General features: G+C 38.9%; 1 protein-coding gene and 1 long non-coding RNA gene across 3 annotated transcripts in view; one reads left to right on the top strand and one right to left on the bottom strand.

The window, feature by feature from the left end:
- The window catches only part of SEMA3A (semaphorin 3A), a 325,143-nt gene that overhangs the window by 142,519 nt on the left and 155,638 nt on the right, over window positions 1-26,986 (top strand). The window contains exon 3 of one of the 2 annotated variants that reach the window (XM_064656446.1): window positions 19,188-19,385. In XM_064656446.1, coding sequence (XP_064512516.1) covers window positions 19,274-19,385 — 112 coding nt within the window. In that variant the 5' untranslated portion in view covers window positions 19,188-19,273. Of the gene's footprint in view, window positions 1-19,090; window positions 19,386-26,986 lie in introns of those variants that run through there. The other variant, XM_064656447.1, reaches the window with a different exon arrangement.
- Window positions 7,312-18,652, bottom strand: LOC135414992 (uncharacterized). The gene is made up of 2 exons (XR_010430933.1): window positions 18,582-18,652; window positions 7,312-8,944 (listed from the first exon to the last, which is right to left on the bottom strand). It is a non-coding gene; the product is annotated as an uncharacterized LOC135414992 (long non-coding RNA).

Below are 26,986 nucleotides of genomic sequence, written 5' to 3'. Positions count from 1 at the left end.
TTCCTCTATTGCTGATGTTTCAACCATAAATTTGAGTCTGTTCACCTACGTTTTCTGCTTTTCTTAAAACTCTCAGATGGGCAAGAGATGAGAAATAAGGATATTTCCCCAGCTCTTTGTTGCTGCCGTATTACTTCAGAGTTGCCCAAAGTTCAGGCATTTGAGTACACTGTGAATCATTTAGTTTCTGAGTTTTTGAACTGAGTAGTACTACTTATATGAGACACCATATAAATTTAGCACTAGCTCAACGGGCACGTGAAAAGACTTATTAAAAACATAGAATCTCATGTCTTCTTTTCACAGCAAAACATCAAAAAAATTCAGAATCATCACTAACTTAATACGGAATTTCAAATATATATAACCTTTTTTTTATTTATATATTAGTCTTTAGTTGTAAATGCTCTGAACTGACCAGCAGCCTCTGACATGCTGTCCCAGAAATTTTCATGCTTTCCTGTTAGGACTATCAGTCCCATTTATTTTTGGCTATGCCATGCCCACAGGTTTCACTATGTCGATTTGCTGAAACTCTTACTCAAGTGACAATTCCTTAGGGAAAAAAACCTTTTCAAATGTTTCTCCAAGAATTGTAAAGACATTACCCTTTCTTTAAAGTTTGTGTCAGTTTGGATGGACAGTTTCATCCAAAGTATGACACGGGTGACCTCTTATTCTCACAACAAATTCTATCTTCATTTTAATAAAATCGTCATTTCTCTTAGTGGCACCAAGTGAGTTTTTATTTTTCTTGTCTCTTTACTTTTAGTGTTGAGTCTGACAATGTTGGGTCATGTTTTCTATTCACTCTGGAATAAATAGTACCTCATGGCAGATTCATTGTAGAACTTCACAAGTTAGTCATGCTTAGCATCATTAAAAGCATGACTCAACAGGTTTTTTTATTAGTTTGGTGGTTTTTGTGTTTTGGATTGGGTTTGGGGTTTTTTGGCACCATTTTCTTGCTTACCTATAGCATTTGGCATAATATCATTTAAGGGTTACATTCTATACCTGTACTGAAACTGCTTAAAACAACACAAGCTAAATTCTGGCAGAATTTACTGTGTAATAGGTTTCTATTAGACATAGAGCTGGTTTAGCAAAAAATGATTTAGTACATATGGCTACATGTTCAGCTACAGTATTTTCTGTAAAAGTCATCTCTAGCAAGCCAGCATTCTATTCTAACACAAGTATATTTGTCCTTGCCAATTTAAGCAATATCATCTATGTGTGCTTTCCATCACAGTGCTGATTTTCCTTTATCTCTAGCACGAATTTATCACTCTTTCACTTAGTTTTGGCTCATGTGGTAATCCCTGCCAATGTTCTTCATTTCACTGTTCATTTTGGGTTGTTATAAAATATTTTTGCCCTTTTTCTAAGGTGTTTTTGGCCCAGAAGATGACTTTTATGTATCCTTTTGAATACATACTCATGTAACACTTTAGCAATTGCCAGGTTGTTTCCTTTAACCAGAATCCCATCCAGGACTGAATAGGCTGCCTTGAAAAGCTCTTGGAAAATTCTGATCCTATCATCCCATACTGGTGACTGATAACTTTCCCCAGTTCTAGCTCAGATGTAACTCTGGCAATTTCAGTCCTCACCTATCCCAGACCTGAGGAGTTTGCTCATGTGTTGACAACTCCATAACCTAGTTATAGACATTGTTACACTTCATGTTCGCCCAGACAGTGTTACTGTAGTTATTAAATCTTTCCCCCTTTTTTATCACTTTTAATATGTAGTTTTGTATCTGAAAAACTAATCATTTCCAGGTTCTCAAACACTGGAACGGTTTGTCAGATCCCCTTTTGATAGCAATAAATAATGTCTGACCAATTTCATTTTAAAAGGGCATTAAGAGTTAGAAAGAATGAATTGAAGCTTCTTATTTCCATTGCTTAAGGTCAGTGCCTCCTTTGGAGCAGACTGAAGCTCATTTTTGGTTAGTGGTTAGTGTGGTTAGTGTGATACATGAACCAGTGCCGATCATTTTCAATCACACTACTGTTAGTAGACTCTGCCAGAGCCCTTCTTAGAACTTTCATAGAAAAAAATTAATTCTGCTTTCTGGCATAGTAACTATGCATTACTGTGTCTTTTAACAAACCCATCAGTTTTAGAATCTCTTTCTCTTTGATAGCCATTAGGTTTTCTTTGCACAGTTTAACTCAGGCAGGAACATTTATCACAAATGATTTAGTATTGAGAACTTGGGAAACTTTTTGTTGCATCAGGCATTTTAGTGATGACCTCAGCTTTATTATAAACTGCACATATACCTAATCGTATTAGGATCTCCACAGGATATGTTATATCTACATAGAGCCTGCCTTATGGCTATTCAGATTTGGGTCACAATCCCTGTTTCTTTTCAAAACTCCAACAGCTCAGAGCTGTTGATCATGGCTGTCTAATGTTTTATTTTTTTTTTCTAAAGCAAACATTACTTGGGCAGGTCCTAATATTGCCTATAATGCAGATGTGCAACTTATGTTATATAAACCAGCTATGTACAGCCTAAAGAAATATATCATTTAGTCCCTGGCCCCTTTAAAAGTTTTATCGTTTGTAAGGCAGAAGGATTCCCAGACGATGCACTGATCCAGATCTCTATCTTCCCCAAGAATGTTTTAAGTCATTCTCTCTGTCATGTCATTTAATATATGCATAATGAATGTAATTATTATTTTAGAAGTGGTCTGTAAATCCATTTTTGTCAGGAAGGCCAGTTTTAATGAGGGTGCACTGTGCTTTGGTGCTGTGCTAGCATAATAAATCTGATATTCCTGGGAAGAGTGTACAGTATATCTGGAGAATGAGCATAGCACACCAAGGCCTCTCATTGCTCATCTTCTAGGAGCTGGTGCTGCATCAGCTCAGTGGTGACAGGGACATATATTCAGATATATCCAAGAAGACAGAAGGGAAAGCAGGCAGACGGCTCCATGAATGTCACCTTCTCGAAAAACATACTTTGCTTGGAGTTATTCTCACAAGGGTGATAGGGGAATCACTCTCACTAAAAACTTTACTTACTAATCTTTACTTACTAATCTTTACCACCCCAAGACATTGTTGGGAGGAAAAATTTAGCCAAGCTTTGGGCAAACAAACTATATGAACTCTGATATCACTGCTGATTATTCTACCAAAGTTAAAAACGTTGATTTTCTTCTGTTTATTTTGAAAAATCTTCCCTCACTTAAAAACTTTTGTGCTCTTGCTCAGCTATACACGTTCGAATGACTCGTGAGTCTCATTGTGTAGAGAAAGAACATTTAATGTGAAGCCAATTTAAGAACTCTTCCTTCCTAAGTTTACCCACTTATTCAGCTTTTGTTGCTGTACTGCTCGTAGTTATTCCAGATTTCTTTGGCTCAAGTACTGCATGTGATTCCTTTCTGGTCATGTAATTTGGGGTATTAGTAAATGCAATACACAGATTATTCAGGGTAGCCTCAGAAGCTTCATGGTGGCTGGGAGGAGGCCTCTACCTCAACCCTCTAAAATTAGAGGTGATTGAATGGGGTTGTCAGGTATTGATGGCACTATTTATCACAACTTTGATAATTTTTCTGATGTTTTTGGTCTTCTCTTCAGGTATCTCAGTTTCCTACTGTGCCTACTGCCCTTGCAAATGGCAGGTGCACTATTTCTCCTGAGTGTAAACAGGATCAAACTTCTAATCCTGATATGTTTTATGTTCATATCTCAGAGCCAGCTCCACAAGCAAATGAACAGAGTATCCACTTGTTTTTCAAAGTAAAACTGTAAGACAGTTTTTACTCAAGCAATCAGATTTCCATGATATACATTATTAACTACTATTATTCATTACATTAAGGTGATATCACCTGACAGTAGTATTCCATTTTTTTACATTTCCATAGTATCAGCAAACAGAAAAAAGCTTTTTTCTTTGCTTCTAAAAAAATGTTACAGAGAATATATCATACACATTTTAAATAAAAGTAACTAAAGGCTGAAATTCATACAAAACTCTAACAAAAATAGTGATTAGTTTCCTATAATTACTCAAAGAACTTTATTTGTTGTGAAACAGCCCGTGTTCCAAAGGGTAGAAGACAGGGATATTTATTTATTTTTGATTTTTTTAACTATCTGCCTCCCCTGCACTGGAGGCTGTTCACCTGTGAACAGTAGAAACACAGAGCAGAAATAAAGAAACTGTGGAAACATAGTAGGAAAAGAGAATCTAGATATGATTTTCTTTTCTCCTGAAGTGACTCTTCATGTTCCAGAGACATTCAGGAAATATTTTTAGTTTTGAAAAATAGGTGAAATGGAGTGTGTGAAATGTTCTTCATAAAAACAAATTCAGTGAAGTTAAGCTAGTTTTTGACAGGGAATTTATTACTCACTGAAGAATCCTTTTAAATACATAGAAAGAAGCAGCACAGACATAGATAGCAGTGTATACAGTAAATCTTGTCCCGTTTACTAAGTGTGTTGTGGATGCATCACCTTCTGGTAATACAACATAAGACAGTCTTTATGGTTGTGCAGTTTTTGTTTCTCCTTTGACAATCACTGTTATGACAGATTTTTTTTTGTAGTGTGAATTGTTGTCACAGAAAAAGTACAAGAAAATCCTTTAAATTATAAACTCCATCTGCCTTGGCTAGATTCCTTAGCTGACCGACGATCTGCAACCCATATTATTGGCTGTTCTGAGTTGAAGTTAGTGTTACTTCTTTATCACTATTATAACATTACCCTGTCCTGTTCCAGACACTGCTGATATTCTGGTTTACATGTGCATAACAAAGGCTTCCTTCTGGAATGAGACTTGTCCCAGCAACTATTGCAGAAATTAAATTACAGCACGTCCACTAACTCCCAACTGCTGCAAAGGAGGCAGAGCACTCCTGCTCTCTCTAACACAATTTTCTTAGTTTCTGAAAAGAGCTTTTATCTGATATTAACCGTGGTAGTAAAAATTCAAAGTCGGAAATGGATCACAGCCAACTCTTCCACTTGTGGAGAAGATAACTGTGGCATTAACTATGTCTCTTAAAGTTATTTATCTCATGCAAGCAGATGACTTCAAAGCCTTCAATTTACTGTTATATGATTGTAGATATCTGCTGGCTAAAGCTGGGCACTTCTTCACAGGGACAGACATGGAGTTTGCAGTCCAGCATGGCCCATGAATATAGGTTGTTCGCAAAATAATATGGCAGCTGATGAAAATGTATGCCTCTTCCTATTTTTTTCTCACAGTCTAAGTGCATACGGAGCACAGTATCAGCAGCAGCCCTCTCCTTTACAGATATGAGTCCTGACATTGTGCTTTCCACCATTAATCTGAAAGCTCTCAGAGACACAGGCTGGTCCAATATATGTAATATTCACATTGGTTTGAGCTTATCACATCTTATGGGAAAATTTTGTCATCTTTGTATCTCTGTTTCTCCCATCATTTGGCTTTTTCGGGCTTTTTTTCTCTTAAAGAATATAAAGGATATAGTACAAATATCAGTTCGATACTGTTACTAACCATAACATTCTCCAGAAAGAGCTTCAATTTCTCTCCCCACCACTTAGCCTCTGAACTCAGAAAACTTCTCTAGGTTTTGGGGATTTTTACCAATTCTTTTCTGTACACTTTTCCCTCCTGCCTTTGATGAGATTTCCAAGTAGAATTCTCAGTGATGGGTAAATTGCTTCTGTGCTGTGCTGCATTGACAGGAGTAAGGCTTCAGCAGTGAATAGCTACTGTGCAGTGGAGGCATAAGAAGGGACACGCGCTTTTTGCATTGGTGGCAGAGGTATGAGCTCACACATTTTTACCATGAACTAGCAACAGGCTGTGTTCACATAATCAGATGATGCATAACAGCTCACAGTCACACAGTACTGTATCTCAGCCCTACAGCCTAAGCCTCAAAACACGCAGCCTGTTGAGCAGTCTTAAGATGTTCCATATTGCAGAAAAAAACCTACATATATATAACTATCCAAATGATAAGCTACATGTTCTCCTACCTGTTTCCATACATCCAGAGCTGTTCCTAGGCAGGTAATATAAGTGCCATTAAAGCCTGATGCTCAGAGGAGCTTGAGACATGCCACTTAGAGTGAACAAATACTCCTGGTGGCCTTGTAGGTAACTCTATGCCCTAAGTCCTTCTATGTCTTGCTTTTACCCCAGATTAGCTTTGAATGGGCCTTTGTTGCTCTAGCTTGCATGAATTATAGAATCACAGACTGGTTTGGGTTGGAAGGGACCAAAAAGATCATCCAGTTCCAACCACTCTGGTGTAGGCAGGGACAGCTTCCACTAGACCAGGTTGCTCAAAGCACCATCCAACCTTAACATCCAACTTTCAGGGATGGGGCATCCACAAGTTCTCTGGGAAACCTGTTCCAGTGCCTCACCATTCCCACAGTCAAGAATTTCTTCCTAATATATAATCTAAACCTACTCTCTTTCAGCTTGAAGCCATTCCCCCTTGTCCTATCACTACATGTCCTTGTGAAAAGTCCCTCTCCAGCTCTCTTGTAGTCACCTTTAGGTACTGGAAGACTGCAATTAGGTCTCCCTGGAGCTTTCACTTTTGCAGGCTGAACAATCCCAATTCTCTCAGCCTTTCCTCATAGCTGAGAGGAATCAGCTTCATGACCCTTCTCTGAATCCACTCCAACAGGTCTATGTCCTTCCTGGGCTGAGGAACCCACAGCTGGATGCAGGTGGTAGTCTCACAAACACCACATAAGGAAACATATGAATGCAAAGGAAAGTGTTCCACAGAAGATACCAGAAGTCCATAGAGAAATACGTTCCTTGTAATTTCAGGTATTGAAAAGGAGACGCTTAATTATCTGCTTGCATACACAGATCACATTGCACAGAATTCTAAATAGTGTAATGCCCCAAATTTAAACCCACAAATAATGCTTTCCAAGAGGCTTCCAGAACTGGTAGCTAACTTTAATTGCCTCCAAATATAGCATTCTATGAAAAACATTTTTTAGGACACCCATTATTTCAAATTCAGGCTCTTTTAATTTGGTTCAGATGGAGGCACTCAGAATTAATACATGCTTGTGAGGATGACGGTACATATTGCACAAAAGCAGATGTGTCAAAGCTAGCTGTGTAATACATTTCTCAACTGCCAGCAAGAGTATGTTAATGATGTGATTGTGTACAATGACATTGCTTTACCATAGCTGCTCAGTGATTTTTACTTGTAGCATGGTAGGTACAATCACGATAACGCGCAAGCAAGGAAAAAGTTTGAAATAATAGTAACAGCAATAATAACAGTATTACTTTAGGTATCTTTATTCTAAACGTTAAAAAAGATAAGGAAGAACTACAGTCACACACATACACAAAACATCTAGAATGTTTTATCACAAATCAACACAAGATAAAATTAAAAGGTCAAATGTGTGAGGATAAAATAGTGTGCACAGAAAGCTTGCAAACTATTTCCTAGTCTCCAGACTTGAAAATGGCAGAGAAGAACATGTGGCAATTACAGAACCATTTTTATTGCTTTAAAACAACACAGTTTAATTGGTTTGATATAAACATTGGAGCATATCTCAACAATGAGCAAAGCAGTGTACTCAATCATGTTACTTTTAATAGAAATAGTCTTGAAAATAGATTGTGTAAAGAACATTTGTCATAACTGCTGGTCTAGCAAATCATGCAAGCACAACTAGATAAATAAGGTAATGTGTCCTGCCACTTCTATTTCATTAGAAGGGTCTTAATTTTCATCTGAATGTCTCCATCTTAATGAGAATGAGACTTGAGTTTGGCTGGAGCCCAGACTAATTTCATGCAATAGCAACAGGCACCATCTCAAACTTCTCCTTTCCAGTAATTGAACTATATAATATGTTAAAAAACGAAACACATAAGCAAGCAAACAACTTAATAATCTCTATCATAAACTGAAAGCTTTGGTTTAGGAGTCTTGAAAACATGATCAGTGAAGAAGCACGGTTTTTGAGGCAGTGGCTGTTGCATATACAAAACGTTGGAAAAGATTACTGAAATAGGTTTTGCGTTTTTCATGCTGATTCCACTGGAGATGTGCTGAAAGCCATAAAGATATCCTTCTTTCTCCAACTAATTTATTTCACATCTACAATAATTTGCGGTCAATAAATCTAGGATGGATTTGCATGGTAAGGCATTGGTGTGGCAAACAGAATGGATAATAACTTTATCCATAATGTGGTTGCGGTATTTTTATAATCAGTTTTGTAATGTGATATTACTGGAGAGTATCATCAACTAGTGTTCAATATGAAACAAAGTTTTCCAAAGCAACACATGCTATATACTAATTCATGTCATCAGAGATCCATCTTATGGTGTATGAGACTCATCTTGTGTGCACATGGCTCTCACGGAGATGATAGCACAGAGAAATACACTTTTACAGTTCTATAGCTGGGCTCTCCAGACGGAACATTTTACCATACATTTTTACCATATATTTTTACCAAGAAGAAAATAATTCTCTCACAATTAAGAGTTCTATTGACTTAGGAAGACAAAACTTGTGGAAGGGTCGGAACTTCTGGGATCTTTAATGAGATATAGCAACTTTAAAGTAACAATTGCAGTAGAGACTATTAACAGAATATTAGTTTATTTCTTTCACCTGTCGGTTTTTATGCTTAGTGTCTTACAAAAAGCAAAATTATTTAAATTGAGGAAGCAATTTCCTTAGAAATATGTTATAGGAGGAAACATTTTGAAATCCAGTCATTTAAACAATTCAGAGTTCAATATTTGTTAAAAATAATTTACAGCTCTGTATAATGGTCTACCATAAACATGAAACTTTGAAATTCTAGAAATCTTGGTCCTGCATCTGGCTGGGTTAGTCATCAGGCTTAAATCTGGGTGCAGTCTTCGATTTTCAAGTATTTTCACCTGTCAAGAAGGTAAGGTTTAGGTTATGCAGATCTGATAACCTGTTTGCCTAGATAAGTATTTTTCCTGGAGGTCCTTCCCTAAAGTTTAAAGTGCATTAAAGAGCAAAAAATTGGCTCACTCTGATTCTGGATTGTGCTGTCTCTCCTAGTCTTTACAAAATTTCAACACACATTGGGCACAGATCCAGAAAAGCATGTGCATAATTTGAAACCCATGAATAACTCCAGTTAAAGCTGCCAAAGATGGCAGGATGAACAGAGAAACCACTGAATTTCAGAGGAAAAATACAGGATAAAACTGTATCCTCAAACATAAGACTGCAAACTTTGGAAGGGTACTCACTCAGCGCTCGTCAAGAAGGATGTTGCTTTGCAAGTTATTCACATAAATCACTATGGTATCTGAAATTCATTGAACAATTCATGAGAAATATATTTGCATTTGATTTTCCTTTTCTTAAGCTCCTGTTTGTTGTGACTTTTAACTCCTGTGGGAGACTGAACTGAACAGTATATGTAATGTTTTCTTCAGCAAAATCATTAAACTTGTATAAACGAGCATTGGGTAGAAAGTGGAAATGTTTTTAGAGGTCAAATCATAAAAATGTAAACTATGGAGGGATTTATCTCTAGGGAGTTATATCAAGTGTACCACTCCCTTAATTGATGTCACTTGGTTGAAATTATTATCTCTTGAGCTGAAAGTTGATATGACGTTATGTAAGATATCAGAGTAAAAGGCATTTTTTGGATCAGATTTTAAGCCCAGCTTGTAGTATCACAATTGGTCATTGTAAAAATTATTATTATGTCACAGAGGATTATGATGTCAGGTGGGGAATAAGTGCAGAAGTAGATAAATTCTTAGGAAACAACAGTGATTCTGTTTTAAAACACTGTCCTCAGAAAGAAAGAACGAAGGAAAAGAAGTACAGGGAAATACACTGCACAGAAAAACACTTGTTTCCAAATAAGATATTTCATAAAGTTTTCCATAAGGTGACAGCTGCTTTTTCAAGCACCACATTCTGTTCTCTGTTACATCAGCGTGAATCCAGAGGAACTGCATTTGAACTGTTTTTGCTAGGGACTGACATCAGGGTAACTGACAGTAAAATTTGGCTTTAGTACATTTTCTCAGAAATAGAACCTGTTTATTCCCTTCAAAACAGAGAAGGGGGAATTACCGCACATCATATGATGTCATGTATCGTTCAACACTTTGGAAGAAAAATGGGGAGCAAGATTCACTTGAAGTCTGGGGTGTTGTTTTTTTCCTCTTCTCCTTCCAATTTTCACAATTTGTTGTGAAAACCCCTGTTGCTGAAGCACAATATAGACCTTTTGGGCACAAGGCATCTCTCCTAACAGTTGGTTTTGCCATCATAATAAAACCTTTAAGGACACTAATTCTAGGTTTAGGCACACTGTTCCCTGTCGTTAGCAACATCACGCAAATAGTTTCAAGGCTCTTTATCAGCAGCTAAAAGGGTGTGTTTAGAACAAAAATGTAACTGGTAAACTTAGGTCTGCGATGGAACATGGCTGCAAGTGGGTAAAGACTGAGCTTGTGTCCACCAGCTTTTGCAATTTCATGTAAAATCACCTTCCTGGAGTCACAGTGTTTTCCTCAACTTTGTCCCATGGCAGAGTGGGGAGAGGAAGAGAGTGAGGTTTCAGTTGCTAGAAGTGAATGACAAGCAGCTTTAGAACCTAACTACTCACACACCAACCTGCTGCCTTCATTTGTATTCAACAGATGCCTTGATTTTTCCCCCTCACTGCCTAGTCTGTGCTGATCAGTATAAACAATGGAATTTTTTGTCTTTATGAACATATTCTCGTTCTGATTCACTTGAAGGTAGAGACAACCTTAAAAATAAGTAAAAAAGAAAGAAGAAAAGCAACCTTAATAGACCTATTTACGGCTTATAAGGTTGTTATGTAAAGCTTTAAGAAACACTCAGGAATTTGGCTGAGAAATTCATGAAACCGGGACATGATGCATATAAGCTTTAAACAAAAAGAAGGAAAAAAACAAAAAAAAATGCTCAACAAAAAAGAAAACCTGAGGGATTCATCTGTGAGACATTGTAAAATGCCAGGGGAAATGAAGATGCCTAATTATGCTAGTTTTATGTTATACTATCAATATACAATATGTATTTTCTCTATGTGTATATAGATAGTGTGCATATATGAGTCCGGCCTTTTTCCATTACTATTTTAGTATAATATAACATATGTTTTAATTAAACGACTTTGCATACACAGAAAACCTGGCTTATTAGTATATAATTTTTTTCCTTACTAGTCTGATCACAAGTCACTAAGGTGTTGTCAAGTAGCTAATTCTGGTCCAGAATTAAGAATTTCCATTGTCGTGGGAAATATTTACTGGCATCACCAGCATCTTTGTCTGTCCTACTACCCAGTTACAGGGAACAGGGCAGGCTCTGAGAGAGCAAAAAGATGTTGTACAGTGTCAGCAGGTCTCCGTTATCATATGATCTCCAATGAGCTGTCAAACTGACTTGGTGCAGTGCTCCTCCCCACATCTCGCCATCTTTGCCACTTGTACCACGTCTACCACTGCTGTTAGTCCTCAGGGACTGGGTGAGGTGCTCTAAGGAGATCTGAGCACTGAAACTGCAGCTTCATACCCTGTTTGGAGAGAAAAGAGAGAAGGTTGACTGCAACTGTTCAGACTTGGGTTTGACCCAAGACCAAGGTCTGGTGTAAAAATTCTCATTGTAGAGTCAGGGATGTTTATTACCTGATGCTCCCTGTAGTTGTTCTCTCTGGTATGCACATACAAATGTCAAAGTATTTGAAGTACTTCTAAAATGCCTGAGTAACAGAAAACAAGCTGGGTTTTCAGCTATTTTCCTAGAGAATTGCTCTAATGATATATGTGTGTGCATGTGTCCAACCTATGTTTGGATTTCCACAAACAAGATTTATGTGACTGACTGGTTCAGCTCCATCCAAAATTTGTTTTGGATTTCAACACTTCAAGAGATAGAAGGAATCTTTCTTTTCTATGTCTATATTTACCTGCCTAAAATATCAAGAACTCTGATGTCAGAGAAGCAAATAGAAAAATAGTGTAGTGTAAAGATTTTCTGAAATAGTTACAAATTCAATCTAGAGGAGGGATAAATTTCCCCTCCCCTGCTGAAATCCCTATTCACTGGGGACTCAGAAAGGGAAAGAGTTAGTTAATGCTTTCTTAGAGCTTGTTTTTCTTTGAATTCCCCTCCCTCTCCTCTTCTAGCACACACTTCTACATATTGCTGACTCTAATAGCATTCCCAGAGGTCAAATTATTGAAAGCTCAACCAAGTTTTCCTAAGCTATCACAGTTTACTTACCATTCCCAGTTTCCACAGGCTATCTGAGTAGTGATTAAATACCTATCAGTTTTGGCATCAGAAGCCATAAAATGACTGTTTAGCCCCTATGTTTTATGTGATATTGTTTGATCTTCCAAAAACAATTTGCACCCACACACTCTGTTCAACAGAATCAGACTTGTAATTTGTCCATGAAAAAAAAAAAAAAAAATCCTCATTAAAAAGTTTTCCAGTCTAGAAAGTCAAATAATAGGGCAGATGTATGAAGATGACAGTCGGTGGTTACAGTTTAATTGGTCTTATATCTTTCTCATATACTAATGAACCACTCAGCTTAAGAAAAAAAAAAAAAAAAACCAGCAGAGAGAGAAGAAGAAAGGTCCAGAAAAGAACAATGATCATAGAAGATGTTGCATACACTTCCAGTTTGTGGTTTACTGCAATTCACCTGGAGTATTTAAAAGCCTGTGATGAATGGGTGGCACAGAAGATAGTGTTGTGTCTTTCAAGTCTTTGACAGTTGGTAGTAAAGGTTACTAAGCAAAAGGTTGGCCATGACGGATCCCAGATACAATAGAACTGGGGATTTTCTGTATACGGAGCGATAAAGAGGGACTTTTAGGGCTGACAGGAATGACTTGCATACTATGACAAATGAAGAGGTAAGGATGGGACTGTTGGCACAGTACGTGAGAAACACGGGATCAATTTCTTGTCATGTCTCAGTGTGTGGCCTTGGGCTCAGGCCTTGAAAGGTATACAGGGGTCTAAAGATGCAAGTCAGAATACAAGAGGACTTTCAAAGACAAGCAGAAAATCTTGAAAACCATATTTTTGTATTTATCTATACCTTATTTTTCTGATCATAGTAGTTTGTTGATTTTTTTGCAGGAAAATATTTTATGTATTGTCAGTTGTCCCAGTTCAGAAAAAATATGGGTGATAAAAGCTCAAACTGGATTTGGATGCCAAAGTAGCTGAATCTGTAATGCGTTTGTGTGTAACACACCTTGTAAGTTGTCTCTCCATCCAGCAGTGGGGAAGAGGGCAGAATTGCTTTATTATCCATCTTTTCAGAGATCCACCAACCACAAAATCTTTTGGGTTAGAGGAGCAAGTGATTCTGCAGCTGGTTGTTTGGGGGAGACCTTCCGGCTTGATTAGACTTCCCTCAACAAAGTTCAACACATCAGACCTGGAATAGGATTCAAGGAGCCAAAAGTTTCATGGCTGCTGTTGCTTTGGTTTTCTCTTTATAATGATTTTTCTTAAATTGGCTTTCCTCTGAAGAATTAGAACATCAAATATTTCTTTGCATTTCCCTCATCTCCTGTAAAAAAACCCCATATGTCCAGTATTTCCTCAGTGAAGGCCCAAGAGCCAATAAACATAAGCAATTAGAGGGATGGAAGTCTCTGTATGTGGAAGTTAAAAGACTTGGAAGTTTTGTTCAATTTGGATGAGTACACTAGAGTTAATCCATTGAAAACAGAAGCTACTGGCCCATATCAGGAATTGTGGAAAATAAACTTTTTGTAACTCTTATGAAAGTTGCATGCCCAACATTGAGATATTAAGGTGGGTTTCTTGCCATGGCTCTGGGTATCACAGTTGCCACACATCTGTGTATGAGATGAACATCAGGCAGCAGAGGCCAAGGGAATAGAAGAGGTTTGTTTAGGTTTGAAGAGAAATCTGAAAATGTTGCTGTTCAGACGGGCATATAACCTGTCTACAGAACAGGATGCAAAGAAAATTTTTGAAGAATTTGATGAGGTGTTTAATAGACCCGAAAGCATTGTGAATAAAACACATCATACTGATACAGATTCCATTATGCTGCCAAAAGTACAAGCATCACACAGAGTACAGTCTCATTAGTCCTGAGAAATGAAGGAAAAGTTGATTGTGACAAGATGGTAAGATGCAGTGTTATTGAGAGAATGCAGATACTGACTGGTCTGGTTAGCAACCCAATCACATACAAAAATAAAAAATGTTACGGATTTATGCAGATTGAGGAGATTTGAATAAGGCTACCAAATGCAACATAGCCCAAGGGAGCGCTGGGGAAAGACATGTCTAGACTTCCAACATCAAGGATATTTCCAGATCCAGATGCAAGCCTGTGATTTTCACAACACCAGTTTGATAAAATTTTAAACTCTACACCTTCACATCTCTTTTTGCTGGTACATTTTAAGTAGCTTTGCTCTGTGATTGTTTCAGAACTCAAAAAGTGCCGCTCCACAGAATTTTAAATCCTTTAAAAAACAGATGGAAGCAGCTATTTAAAACCTCTTGAGTTAATGTGATAATCATCAGCACTGTAAAAATAATAGCTGATATGTAGTTCAGCAGGTCTGGTTATCAGAAGCATTTTTCTTTGTATAGGCCTTTTATTGGTTTCCTTCTTTTTTTTTTTTTCTTCCACAAGAAAAAGAGAAGAACAACTGTGTCAGCAATAAGCTCTATGTCAAATAGATTCCAGGTTTAGATTCCTGTCTGATATAGGCAAAGGACTTGAACTTAGAGGTAGAGCTTCATGACATGTTGCCTTCAGGAGTAAGACCAACATCTAAAGTTCCTCTGTATTGCTGCTTTTCCCCAATGCCACTTGATGGTCCTTTTTACTCAATTAGCTGGTGCATTCACTCATCTGCGTGAAAAACAACCCCTTTCATATGCCCACAGGGACTAGTCTTAAACATTCTTCTTCACCATGTTTCTAGTATGTCCCCACAAAAAGTCTGTAGCGTCCCAAATGAGAGAGTGGCAGGCAGTGACAGAAAAGGGAAATGTGGTAGATGATGCCTGGATATTCTTAAACGAGATTTTGCTTCTGAAGTCCCTATGTTGTGACACTGCGTTCTAGGTCTCTCGCACATCACATGACAACTGCACTTATAATTGGTTTCTAGACTGAGCCTCCTTTTGGACCAATAATTATTGAGTTATTTGAAAGCATTTTTCAAGTATCATTATGTGTAGAACTGGAGCAATTTCAAAGGGACCTTTTGCAGAACTGTAAATATTCTGCTTATCAAGCAATTCACCTGCTATGAAAGAAAATCACAGGGAGTTAAGATTTTACATTTCCTGCAGGAGTGTGCTCTCTAGGGAGGTTTTTAACAATAAGATACTGACTGAGAAGGTTTTCCTTCTCTGATTTTAACCAGAAATTGTACACTCAACCCAAGAAATCTTTCCCTCAAAAATTACTGGATTAGTAGTGAGTGTCAAAAATGGATTCTGGTAATTCCTGCGTAATTCTGAGAAGGACATGATGACATAAATATAAACAATTAATGACTCATCCAAAACATAGGAAACAATTCTGAAAACATAAGTACATTTCTAAAGCACACTAAAGACTTTCTTAAAACAGTTGAGCTTTCAAGAGCTTCTAAGTATAAAAATCACAGCAGCAGCAAGGTTTGAAGTAATCATGAGTCAAGTAATACTATTTCTGAGTAATGAGAATGATGCACCAAAATGATGCCAACTTGTAAGTGATTGAAAGAGTAATTCTGTATGGATAGTTAACAGGGAAAGCCCAGAAGTATCAAAAAATAATTTTTTGTGGGATCTATCAATGTGAAGTTGCTGCACATATTGGAAGGTGGTATAAAAAAACTAAAAAATAATAATGCAACACAGCATGAGAGCAGAAATGTTAAACAGAACCCACAAGGGTCTATCCAGGTTTCGAAACATAAAACACTATATAGAATGTCATATAAATACCATTACACAAAATAAAAATAGAATCTGCAACAAATATGGGAAAAGATGCAGAAGAATTGTTATTCCTTGTGAATGCAGAAGAATTGTTATTCCTTGTGAACCTGCAGCACAATAATGGAATAATTAATTAAGCTGGTAACTGTGGTCTTCATTTCTTCAGGGGATAAGGGTATTATATGAAGAATTGGATTTTACTTTTTGCCTCTCTCTAAACTCAGCAGCTAGATCTCTTTCAAAAGACCAAAGAAAAAAGGTGAATAGATTTTTACTTGAAAGTGAGTTGTTGCCCACCCTAAATTCCCAGAGTTGATGTTTCTGGCACTTGCAGTAGGAGTGTTGGCCAAATCATTCCTTCCAAGCAGAGCCCAGTTTCGCCTTGGCAGAAGCACCATATGGCAATGGGTGCCTTTGAGATATAAAGCCTCTTCAAGCACCACTGAAGTGCTGCCATTGCCCCTCTCCTTATAAGGGGGTGTAGCATATGCTCTCCTGACTAGCTGATTAGCACTACTTAGAGCTAAATAGCAGGAGGATCAGGTTTTACCCTTCCCTGTGTCTTTAGGATGGTGTATCCCACAGAGGAAGGCAAAAAGCGAGTGGTTTCTCACATGAAGGATGGAAAAAGTCTCATCTCTCCTCAAATAATGCTGTATCATATCTCTCAGATGCAATCTTGGATAAATCAGTATTCATTGTATTTAATCCACACATTTTTCTGAGGAAAATATATATTGACTGGGGACGTGATTTGCTTGTTTGATTGACATAAAATAGTCTGGAGTGTTATACATTCATCATACATGAGAAAGACAGACTTTTAGCTTTGTATTATCTTTTTCTTATAAGAAAAAAAATTAGCTGTGCCTTCTTTATGCAACTAGAAGTAAATTGAGTGTAACAACATCATTGTAAAATGATGTGCTTTATAAAGTCCTGAATATGGTGCATCTTTTGTGTTTTGTTTCTAATTGTTTGCTCAATACAAAAGGATAATTCATTAGGCCAATTCTCCAAATAATCTCAAAGTGACATGAATTCCTTTGCAGAGTGAATGTCTGTAGCAAGTAATCCATGGAAAACAGACAGGCGTCTCTTGTCATTTTGGAGCTCTAATCCACTGCCTGGAGCATGAAAATGCTCAGGATAACAAGTGTGGGAATGACCAAAATCAACATTATTTTTTTATTTTCTTTTCTTAACAATGCTGCTAATCAATAGAATTGCTGAATCTGGCAGATACAATGCCACAGGATTAATGAATTAAGCTCAGGAAGCAGAAGAATCTGTTAAAAAGGAGAGGGGGGAAAAGCCCCTTCTTTTCCACTGGTGTGTGAATATTAAGCAATGAAAGCAGCAATGACAGAACTTTAGCCCTTGCTTTACCATAGCATCAAGCCTTGTTCTGCATGGGTCTTTACATTTTAATTAGAACCATACTGACACCCGCTTTTTCAACTATGAACTTCAGTTTTAAACTTAAAACTATTTCCCAAATGCTGGTTTGGTAGCTAGGTCTGAACACAGAAATTCTGAGATGCTGTGTTCTGTAAAATTCAGGCTGTAGTGTGGTCACCATCAGTAGGACTAGATAACTGGTTTTCAAACCACAGTAAATAATGATAAAAGGAAGGAAGAGACTCTCACAGAAATGCCATAGCCTCTGTCACCACAAAGTACTCACATACTCTGTTTTCTGGAAAACCATAGAATGAAATAGAGGTCATCACACTTCCTTTGATGATGCCAATGTTTTATATAGGTCGATTGCCAGCATTTTTGTCAATACAGCATTAGGAGTGTAATACAGGGCACATATCTGTGTAAGACGTTACATTCCAAAAGGCACATTACGCTGATATTCAGCACAGCATGGAAATTTTAATACACTATCATTCACTAGAAGGGGGTTGTTTGAATGTGTGGGAGGAGAGAGCTTAAGTTTGCTTATATGTTTATATTTACAGCTCCTTAAAGACCTCTGGGGATTTTGTGTATCCTATTGTTTAAACAAACAAACAAAAATCACTATCTAGTTTCATTGTCTAAAAATATATTACAATAATCACAGTCCTAGAAATCGGGAGGTTTGGAACATTTTCAACTCATAAGAACACTTCAGAGAATATGCCGGTGTAATTTATGAGCCCCTCTAGACCTGTCCATGTCTTGAACTGATTGTTGAAGTGGGCTTTACTAGGAATTTCTTTTCCTGAATTGGAGTAGTGCAGGAGGTGGGGAGGACGGGAGGGGTTAGAGCAACCTTCCCTAACAAGGCTTTAAAAGCTTCAGTTGTAAAGTTATGCTGATGGAGAGACTTTGTTACTTGTTAACTGGGAACAACCCGAAGAGGATTACGCTACGGGCAGGAGCTGTTATTTATGTGGGTAGCAACGTTGTGGGTTGTGTTGCGCTGTTGCTTTTAAAGGGGGGACGCGCATCTTTTGATTAGACCCGTAAAATGAAATTTTAAAAGAAAAAATAAAACAAACAAACAAAACCCCAAACCAAGCAAAAAAAACCAAACCCAACAACCTGGACAATGACACGAAACAGCTGGTGAAACGTCTAGCTCCGTGCCTTTCCCCAAGCTCGGTGGAGGTTTCTGTTCTCTCATCTCTGCCGCGATGTGTTCCTTTTTTTTTTCCTTTTCTTTTTTTTTTTTTTTTTTTCGTTGCATGTGCTGTGACAGCCGGGGAAGGGGAAGCGGGTGGAGGGGCGGGTAGGGGGGGGGTAGAGGGGGGGGTCGATCCTCCCGGCGCTCCCATTGTCAGCCGCTCCCGGGAGCGCGGGCAGAGCCCGGTGTCCCCCCGCGCCTCCTCCATGTGCGCGGGGAGCGCGGGGCCGCCCCCGCCGCCCGGGACCCGCCCGCCGCGCGGGGAGCGGGGCCCGGCCCGGCCCGCCCCGGCCCGGCCCGGCCCCGGCCCCTGCCCCCGGCCCGCGCCGCCGCCGCCGCCCGCATCATGCCGCCCCCCCGCCCGCACGCCGCCCGGGGGCTGCCTCCTTTTCCGGCCCGCGGCGTGTGCGTGAGAGGGGCTTGAAGTTGCCCCGGCGGCGGCGGCGGTGGCGAGCGGGGGGCCGGGGCGGCAGCGACAGCGGCAGCGGAGCCCACCCCCATCACCTGTTACCTCCGCTCCCCAGGTTGCCTGAAGTTCCCCGGCGGCGCCCGGCAGGACGGGGAGCGCCACGGCTGCGGCTGGCGGGGACCCTACAGTGGCTGCTGCAGCATGGGCTGGCTCAGGGGGATTGCCTTGCTTTCCTTGGGAGTATTACTAGCGGGAAGAGTCAACTGCCAGCATGTGAAGAATAACGTGCCAAGGCTCAAATTATCCTATAAAGGTAAGTCTGTTGTTCTCTCTCTTATTCTCGGTTTTCCTCCAAGCCCTCCTTCTCCTTGCCCCGTCGCTCCCTCCCTCCCCACCTTCCTCGCTGCTTTTCCTTATCTTCCAAAGGGGAAATTGGCATTAGGAGAAATTTCTGAAAAAATTTACTCGAAAAGCCCCTCCGTGCTGCGGTCGGCACCAGGCAGTTTAAACCCAGACAAAGAAGAGTTAGTTGCGTTTGCAGACGAGGACTCCGGATCGTGCTGATCCCTGTTAGAGCATTTTTCAGTCTTGCTCTATTTCATTGGACTTTACTCTTTAAAACGATGAGTCGTGTTTGGCTACCCAGCTCATCTTCCCCGTGCTGGGCATGCAGTGCAGCCACGATCCCAGATTTGTTTTAAACAGCATGGAATAGATGATGATTTGTGTTTATTTTATTTTTTTAGGCATGAAGTGGTTAATTTTCAAGTCATGAATATTCAGTTTGTTCAAATCTGACAATCAGATGCCTAACATAAGCAGTAGATGGTGGGTTTGCCAAGAAACTATAAACTGAAAAGAACAGATCAGTCCAGAAAAGGAGGAGAGGACTGCTAGGCACCAGAAAACGCTGCCTATGGATGTTTAATGCAGTGCGATTTATTTGAACCAGCGTTGTTTTCGGTGTAGTCTGATGTGTGTCATAAGAGATCACAGGGAAGGTGTAACTGAAGAAAGAGAGCTGTGAGATTGCGTTTACGTTTGAAATTGTGTAATGCCACTCACACTGCAGTTGTCAGTAATTAACTTTTGTATAGTAGTGCCAGTGTTAAAGGAGAACAGTGAAGTAGACAGGCTCTTCTCTTTATCAGCATAGTTCTACTCTTAAGTACATTTTCAGAAGAATTCACCAAATCTGGAGAATGTGCAACTGAGAAAGAAGTTTAAAATGTAAGAGCTGTAGAGTATTTTTTCTAAAAAGGAGAGCTATACACCAAGGTGTATATACACATCTCTCTCAAGAGCTGCCTCCTCATAATTCTCAGATTATTGAAGGCTGAGAGAAGGAGCAGCAGCAGCAGCTACGGTTCTGAAAGGGGGGAGGAGAAGTAACACACTGCTTCTACAGCAGGGAAAAAGAGAACATGTGTGTGCATGCCTGGTCATAGATGTCAATCTCAGTTTACATAGTGTCACTACATCTCTTGCCAGTAGAGATACGTTTTCCATTTTTTTTTCATCTTTCTCGTGCTGCAAATGAGAGAGGGGAAAGTCCTCTCTGATACAGGGCAGGCGTCATTTTCACACTCCAGATGAAAAAAAAATTAAGCACCTGCAAAACTTGGATGTGCTGCGTGAAATAAATGCGTGTGCTGAGTTTTCTTAAAGAACATGTATATGCATATTTGTGAGTATTTAAACTTGAAAATACATGTATGAAAAGAACACTTTAAGAGATTCAGAGTCTGTTAATTTGATTTTAATGAGAAAAAACATTTGTATTTAACACAAAATTGATTATTTTGAGTAATGGAATCTGAAGAAAGCTTCTACTGTAACTACATGTCATGTCAAAAAACTCATTAAAAACCTCTTAATTGCTTCCAAACTTCTACAATCATACTGAAACTCAGATTTTTATATGGAGGCATAAATACTATAAAAATATACTGTAAACGGATTTAATAGCTAATTAATTATTGTGGGTTTTTTCATCCTTTTAAAGTTTATCCATGGCTCAAGTCTGCTACCCCTGCTCATATTGGCTAAATGCACAGAAACTGATTTCAAAAAGTGACCAGATGTGACTGAGAGTGGTTTTCTTCTTTTTCCTTTTTTCTTCTCCTTTTTTTTTTTCCTATTTTCACCCCGCTGGCGCTGTATCCTTATGCAGTTTAACAGTATTTTGCTACTCTGCTGATTGGTTGTTTTCCATTCTGCTCTTGCTGGGACAATGGGTCTAATTTTCATTTTTTAAATATATGAGACGTCAAATTTTGATATATGGTCAGTCCTATATGAGCAAAACAGGAAACTGAAAGGAACACTGAATCTGTTTTATACGTGGTGGATCACTGTGTACCAAATATGAGTTCAAGTGCTGAGCAAGCCTATCTAGCAAAGATAGTAAATGCATAGTTAATCCAAAGGAAGTTAAAAGTCTGAAGACTTACAGAAATTCGCACTCTGGCCTTTGATTCACATGTTTGACTTCAAATATGTAACTCTAAGAATCAGATCAGACTACTCACATACTTAATGTTAAGTACCAGTGTAAAGGCTTGGCCAGGTCAATAGGAGCTTGTTGCTTGTGCTGCTGCATTGATCACCGAGTATGGGGATGTCATTGTTAGTCAGGGAAAACTAGGCTTTGTCAGCTCGTGCTTTTCCAGATAAATTTTGCTTCTAGCGAAGTATTCAATGCACAGATCAATGTTAACACCGTGCGTAGGAACATCTTAAAAGCTGTGGGTATTGAAAATACGTCTTTTAGGCACTGACAGAATGCCTCACATGATAATATGTATCTCTCTGGATATACCTCACAGCTGTGTGACTATGTGATGTCAAGTGATTCATCTCTATTTAAACTGCTTGCAAGTAGAAAAAGAAGCTACCCAGCTACTTACCTGTTCCTCATCTCCATGAAGAGATGTGGTTGAGTAAAATAAACTTATGATATTGAAAAAAAAAACGCCAACCATGCAGGTTGACAAGAATGACCCAAGTGACTTCACTTTTCTGTGACTGTCATTGTGCTTTCTTTTAAGATGTGTGCTTGTTTTTTACCTAAACAAATACCTTGGAGCTAATTGTCGGTGCTTTATTTCAAAAGAAAATCGAAGATGTATTTTAACTTCTTGTTTGTCTCGACTAATTAGATGTCAAACATGGTTAAAAAGCTCAGGCATTTGCTTTAAAAGTTAGTGAAATGAGTCATGAAGGGTTAAATCCCTGCCAGACTTGATTTCCTATGGTCACTTGTTTTCAAAGGCCCAGTATTAGCTCTGCCGTTTCCCAGGTTGCTGGACAGAAGTTTTGGTGAACTCCTGTTCTTGCTTCCTCTTAACTCCTTGTCACTCAGTCTTGCAGAAGATTAGAAGCATCCTACGGGGCATGTTATGGATAGGAAGAGGAAGAGAAAGTGTATAAATGCATATGTTAGGACCACATCTGTAGTCTGAAAAGGTTCCTTTTGTTTATTGTAAAACAGAATTTTGGTTATTTGGTTTACATCACTGTGATTTTGGTGGCATATTAAAGAAAATTTGAGGAGATCACTAGGGAAATCTTTGTCCAGCTGACATCTGTGGTGAAGCTCCTGTTCAGTAGCTTCAGGGTTTTGCTCTTTACTTTTTAAAGTTTCCAAGCATTTTCATCTTTGTGCATGAATGGGAAAGGTTTTACTCAGATGATATTTATCTCCTTATTTCAGTCAAAGGTAATTAATATGATTAAAAGCCTGATCCAAAGTTCATTGAAGTCAATAAGTTCTGGATCATAGCCTAAATGAGGTAAAACTAACCATAAAACCGAAAGCTCAGTTGAGCTCTTCAACCTCTGAGCTCTTCTTTTTGTGTCCTTCGAAGACTGTGTCCTTATTGTAAAGTAACAAGAAATGTCATTGCTGATATATCAAAAGTAAAGGAATCTTCCTTTAAAGAATGTAGGGGGCTTGGGTTTTGCTTTTTTTTTTTTGTTGTTGTGGTTTTTTTCTAATCTCATGGACTTCAACTCTGATGTCGGTTTTAAGTCTCTATATTGTGTCACTAGGTCACAGATTCTGTTCAGGAAACTTCTTCTGAGCACAGAGTTCTCAGAAAGATGGTGATCAAGTTGAGTGTGCAAAGTTTAAAACAATAAATATAGCCTGAACTCCAGATGGATTTCTTGTATCGTTTATTGTTTCCTATTTTCTTTTGCTCTCCTCAGTATGGAAGGGGTAACAGCACAAACAGAGATGGAACCAGCTATGGTAACCTTTAAATATAAACAATTAAGCCCAAAGAAAGAGAGCGTTTCCATTAACAGTTCCTTGATTTACGGATCTTTTCCCAAGGCAACCCTGATTTTTGTCTCCAAATGAAAGTTGTGAACCCAACTTTCTCAAATCCATCTGTCATGTCTTATTTGTCTATTGAAAATTACTAAATGCTGTAAGTATGTTTTGCAAGAGTACATGTGTGGTTCTCCTCTGTTATTGTTGCTCAATTGGATACATATTACTTGAGAAAAAGTAAGTGGAAAAGCATTGCGCGCAGATTTAGCTGTATTACTCCCTGGCTCCAATTCAAGCCATATTAAATATAAGTGTCTTGTTTAAAGTTGCAGTGATATTGACAACTACTCCATCCTTGATGTGCAGTTGATTTACAGTTTTATAGGATGGATTTTTTTATCCGGATGAAATCCTGGCCCTAGTGAAAGCAATTGCAAAACTTGTGTCCGTTTCAATCTATCCAACGTGCAGTGATGAGGGAGGAATGGCACTGCACTGAATTACCTGTACGTAGACTGATGTAAATATGATACCTGGCTTGTAGTTTGTTGACCCAGTCTGGTTGTAGCTGATGACCTGCCGGTGGGTTTGATTGTGGTTTCTCCTTTCCATCAAACTCTATAACTCACATTTCAATACCTCCTCAAATATTAGGAAAGCAGGGCAAAGTAGGAGAAGGAAATGGGGAGAGAAATATTGGCAAGGGAGACTGTTTCTCTTAAGTTGGGACCAGTATTGGAGTTTGTCTCATATTTCAAAGTATCTGCTTAAAAAACCTTTGCTTAAACGATGTTGTAAGAGTACTGTCTGAGGGAAGAGCCTCTGTGATGTGCCTGAAAGGGAGAGAAGGACAGCCCCGACTTAGGAAGAAGACTGTGAAGAAAGGTAAAACAGGGAGATTTGCATCTTTGGCTTCTACTGTTTCTGACATTTCTACCCAGCTCCAGAACTCTCAGACCTCACTGTTCAGTCAGTGCAGGAGGCTGGGAGACAGTGAATATATCAGATGCAGCCACAGCCTCTTCACCATTTTTTTTCACCCCAAAAGGATGAGTCTTTAAGAGAAGATCTGTGTGTTGGTCTTTCTATCATTGGTTGACTGGGGCCTTCACAACACCTGGGAACTCTTAGGTTGGTGGTAGGACTACCCTGCCTGCATCTGACAGCCCACAGGCTGACAAGAGGGAGACGCTGATGAAGGAGGGGCCTAAGCTCAGATCTTGCCTATATAGGGAAATTTTCAGCTAGCTAATTAGGGCCTCAGACAGGCAGTGTAATTGGAACAAGGAGGGTGAAAACCTAGCCCAACATTCTCATTTTGTGTTTCCAACTTTCCCATTTAATTCCCGTGGAAAAAGTGGTTTTTGAATTACAGAGCCTCCCTTTTCTGAGAAGCTGGAGTTCTCTATAATTATTTGTGCTGTACGGTTTGCAAATGACTGAATTATTCATGTAAGGTGCTGTATTGACAGCCATGGAAACTCCATTCTTTTGCTGTGTACAAGGTTGCAGCACTTACTTGTACTGTTTTTTACAACATCTTTAAAACTCTGACCTAGTGAGGAATTTAAATATCCATAGTTCCACTGAGCTCAGTGGAACTACTGATAATTGAAGTCTGCCTTAAAATTTACTTCTGTGCTTGAAGCTTTTGATCAAGACTGAAGTACCTGTCTGTTTGCTTAGGGTTTATTCAGGTGTGTACTTATTCCATAACATTTAGCAAAACAATACTTAAAGTAAAAAACCTGGTCTTTGGAAGTTGTTACAATATAAATGGGTTATTTATTATAATCTCTCCTGTGTGAGCCTCCGTGTGCGCAAAAATAATTTCTATGGAGTTCCCACCTGAAAAGAAACCATTAAATTATTTGTTTTCTTGAAAGTGTTTTTTCAGGTTTAATTCAATGCATTGCTATATTTTGATCCTTTTAATATGCTTTTGACTTGCTTAATCACTGATTCCGCATATGACCTTTAATGCCCACAGCTGCTGTTTGAGAGACATCTTCTTTATTTACTTCCTCTGGCCCACAAACTTTTCCCTCCTGTGCATACCTGGAACACTGCAGTGGAAGCACCGGTAATACAAAGTTGCTCCAATATTTTCAACATTTTCTACATCAGCTAGAGCCTGACTTGACCCCAGTTCAATCTGAAGCAAAAACACATCTTCACCTGAGGCGGTGCCTAAGTGACTGAGAAGAAAACAAATCCTTCTAAATGGTGTCCAGTGGTTGTGATATTTTCCAGTTCTTTGAAAGCTAAAAAGGGTAAAATTGTTTTCAGGCTCCCACGCACTTATTTTTAAGCAAATGTGTGGGGTGGACCCTGGGAGCTCTATGTCAAACTTTTAAATGGAAGTTCTGTAGCTTGTTCTGGTGCTCTTGTTAATTAAGGTACACGTAAAAGTTGCTGCTGGGGTTGTGCTGGTGCTGGTGGGCAATTCAGCAAATTCCTTCCCTTGCAGGATTAAAGCTCCCTTCAGGAATGTCTGCAAGGTCAGGGTCCTCCCACATACAGCCTTCATATAGGTTACCTGCTCTCTTCCAGTAACAGCTGTGGATAGTAAGAATAACTGTGGGGATAGTACTTTTACTTGACTTTTCCTGTTTTTTCTGAGTGGGATAGTGTCTGAATGTACGAGAGAGAAAATGATGGCCACAGCTGTTGAGAACATCAGAAATCTTAAGAGTGTTGTAACCTTTCTCCTACACCACAGGAGGTTCTCTGTGGTGTCTCTCTCTTTCTTTGTGACTGACATAGTTAGCCACATTAGGCTCTTTTCACTATCAGTGGAAGGAGAGGTACCTCCAGAGAGGTAATCTTGGGTTAGGCAGATTGAATGAGACTTTAGGGGTGCTCATCACTTTTCAGTGTCTGTAAAAGGAATTAAGCTTCTTGTTTATTTATTTAGTTTCTTTCTCTCTGGGAAGGTATCAAAAGAAAGTACCAGTTAACTGCTAGGGAAGAAATTAGGCTGTATGTTGATCCAAAGCTTCCTAATTTAAGAAACTGTCTTTGCTTAAATGAGTATTTAAAGTTGTGTAAAAATTGAGCTGATTAAACTTACATATGCCCTCACTATCTGTGATCTTGAGGTCACCTGTGACTACCTAAATTTTTATCAAACTTCCAGCTATAGCAAGAAATACACAGTACCACTACAGTCTCCATATTCTTAAAATTATTACCTAATTTACTTCTCACATTTCCCATACCTCTCCTCATTAATAAGCTCATCCTAAATCCAGTAACACATGCTGGAAGTAACTGTCTGGGGCTGCAGAGCTTTACTAATTTAATAGCTTAATCATTCAGAGCTTTCAATAAGCTGTCCCCTGACCAGCTCTGTTACTTTCTGAATGTTTCTGCACTTTAAAGAGAAAAACATATTCAAGACTGAATTCTGTAGAGCATAGTTTGCAAATAAAAATCCATATGTATACGTGCAACTCAAAGGACAGGTGCCTTGACCCTGAATCTACCCTTTTTCAGCCAAACAATTTCAAGGGTGAGAACAGGATGAAACCTAATTTATTAATTTCTAAAAAATCTAAATAGACTTGCAGTTTGGGGGATTCTTTTCTCCGTTTGGGGATTACAGATCCCCCTTGAGCTAAATGTGTCTACAG

Source organism: Pseudopipra pipra, chromosome 5 (assembly GCF_036250125.1).
Source record: "Pseudopipra pipra isolate bDixPip1 chromosome 5, bDixPip1.hap1, whole genome shotgun sequence".
Lineage (NCBI taxonomy): Eukaryota > Metazoa > Chordata > Aves > Passeriformes > Pipridae > Pseudopipra > Pseudopipra pipra.
The sequence above is the reverse complement of the archived record's forward strand: the minus strand, read 5'-3'. Positions and strand labels throughout refer to the sequence as shown.